This window comes from Cephus cinctus, unplaced genomic scaffold, assembly GCF_000341935.2.
Source record: "Cephus cinctus unplaced genomic scaffold, Ccin1 Ccin1_scaffold0123, whole genome shotgun sequence".
Lineage (NCBI taxonomy): Eukaryota > Metazoa > Arthropoda > Insecta > Hymenoptera > Cephidae > Cephus > Cephus cinctus.
In genome coordinates, this window is record NW_014332857.1 from 967881 (window position 1) to 970421 (window position 2541).

The 2541-nt window shown below is 35.4% G+C and overlaps 2 protein-coding genes across 2 annotated transcripts in view; both read left to right on the forward strand.

The window, feature by feature from the left end:
- LOC107275125 (ferrichrome siderophore peptide synthetase) overlaps positions 1-2541 on the forward strand; it is a 7019-nt gene that overhangs the window by 2991 nt on the left and 1487 nt on the right. The window contains exons 6-8 of the mRNA XM_025079801.1: positions 1264-1392; positions 1966-2094; positions 2184-2391. Coding sequence (XP_024935569.1) covers positions 1264-1392; positions 1966-2094; positions 2184-2391 — 466 coding nt within the window. The remainder of the gene's footprint in view (positions 1-1263; positions 1393-1965; positions 2095-2183; positions 2392-2541) is intronic.
- On the forward strand, positions 1573-2441 carry LOC107274846 (4-coumarate--CoA ligase 2). The gene is made up of 3 exons (XM_025080051.1): positions 1573-1678; positions 1966-2094; positions 2184-2441. The coding sequence occupies exons 1-3, from the start codon at positions 1652-1654 to the stop codon at positions 2424-2426; spliced, it is 399 nt and encodes a 132-aa protein (XP_024935819.1). The 5' UTR covers positions 1573-1651; the 3' UTR covers positions 2427-2441.

Consider the following 2541-nt stretch of genomic DNA (forward strand, 5'->3'; position numbering starts at 1 on the left):
TCATGTGTTTTCAAGATATATATGAATTGCTTATTGAGATTTTGAGTCTTCTAATATTATTTACAATCTGAAGGCACCTGTATCATATAGATTCCCACAGAAAACACATACATCAAAATATGTAATGAAACAAAAACAGAAATGCAACAATATATAAATACAGTTTCTTGACATTTTGAAATCGCACCATCAGGTATGTGTCCTTGTGACGCTGCCGAAGAAACTGCTAATGACATGTTCTGGAAAGCCTCTCGCTTCAACAAGGAAAAAATGAATCTCATCTCCCAACTCAGAATTCGAAATGGTATCCCTCCGTACAACGTCGAAAGTTTTTTAAGAACCATGGACTCCAAATCTGTTAAAGCTATAGTTAAGTTTATTACTGAAACTGACATTTCTATTTAGTTTAGATAAGATTTTTCAAATATTTTTTCAATTTTTCATTGTTCCTGCATTTATTCATTTATTCATTGGTTATTTAATTCAGTAATCTTTTTCACTTTAATTTTTGTACTTTTCCGTCTTACCGTTTTATCTTTTAAACCTCTTAATTACAGTGTAGAATTCGAATTAAGAATAAAAGAACTGTCAACAATAAAAAAAGTCAACGTGTCAAAAAAGAGTGTCTTACTCACGCACTCGGTGCCTGCCCATAAGAGTGTCTCGCTTCGACTCGTAGCTTCTATCGGCGCAACTCCCTTGCTGATGGCTGAGGTATCGGTGGAAGCGAGAGAGCCCTTTGTTTAGAGTGAGACGTTCTTGTACGCGCTACAGGGACTTGCCTGCACCACCGAATAGCAACGAGTCAGAGGGTTTTATAAGGAATCGTCGCTAGGAATGAGAGAGACGCTCTTATACGGGAACTCCTCCGCCTCGTCACAGAATTGCCGTATCGAGCCAGAGAAAAAGGTTATCTCTTCTCCGTTAGTGACGAATATTTTGATAAATATCTTGCCACTGATAATTTTGGTTATTCAAGAGCTGTTCAAGATTACAATAGGGCGTAGTCATTGCGTGATAGTTGTAGCTAAAGAGCCAAGCGAAGCACTAATTTCAAAATGACTAAGGAAGTTGATTTAGTTGTGGTAAGTTAAATACTGTTTAATCATTTGAATTTTATGATTGAAATGATTTTGAATAAGTATTTTTTAAACGTTAAAAGATATATTTTAAGTTTAGTATCAATAACTATGAATACGTGGTACGAATTGTCCTTTTGATTGTAGATATTTATTAAAATAAAAATAAAAATTTTATTGTCAGCAAAAGCAGAAGGTGAAAATTGAAAACAATATTGTGAAAGGCAAAGAAGTGGCATTTGAAATAAGCTACACTCACCTGGGCAAGTACATCTTGGACAATATATCGGTGTCGCCCGATAAAGCTGCTCAGGTAAATTAACATATAATAATGTTACAATAATATGATGGAATATTTATGACGTAAATATAATCACAAATGAACTTTATTTCTAAAACCAGATAGATGCGGCAACCGGTAAAATCGATACGTTTGGCGACGTAAAAGATCGTTCGATCAGATGCGCTGTCTGGTTAAGGAAAGTTATTCAAGAGCTGTTCAAGATTACAATAGGGCGTAGTCATTGCGTAATAGTTCTAGCTGAAGAGCCAAGCGAAGCACTAATTTCAAAATGACTAAGGAAGTTGGTTTAGTTGTGGTAAGTTAAATGCTGTTTAATCATTTGAATTTTATGATTGAAATGATTTTGAATAAGTATTTGTTTTCTAAACGGAAAATAATCGCAGTGAAACTTTTAAAGGGAAAAGAGTCTCGTACGGAATCGGTGTAAATGGAAACGCATTATAAAGGGTGTTTTGCGTGACTGAACCGCAGCTGCGTTTATTAAATTTCAGCCAATCGCATTAACTGTTATTTATGACCGGCCAAAATCGTTCGATGCATGTCAATCACATTTAACCGATCATACAAAAATTTTATTGTCAGCAAAAGCAGAAGGTGAAAATTGAAAACAATATTGTGAAAGGCAAAGAAGTGGCATTTGAAATAAGCTACACTCACCTGGGCAAGTACATCTTGGACAATATATCGGTGTCGCCCGATAAAGCTGCTCAGGTAAATTAACATATAATAATGTTACAATAATATGATGGAATATTTATGACGTAAATATAATCACAAATGAACTTTATTTCTAAAACCAGATAGATGCGGCAACCGGTAAAATCGATACGTTTGGCGACGTAAAAGATCGTTCGATCAGATGCGCTGTCTGGTTAAGGAAAAAGGGTATCCGTCCAAATGACGTGGTTGCAATTTGTACCGATAATCATTTAGACACGTGCATACCAGTGTTCGCCGCTCTTTACCTCGGGGCACCATATTTACCCATCGATGATGCTTCGGATATACGTAAGAAATGTAGATTCGAAAATAATCATACTTAATGACAAGACAGTGAAAGAAATAGTATGAGTGAATAATCAATTCCAGTATTGCTAATCACGCGGTAAAATTCTTTTTAACTCAGTGTGCAAAATTTTACTTCGTATGACTGTTGGT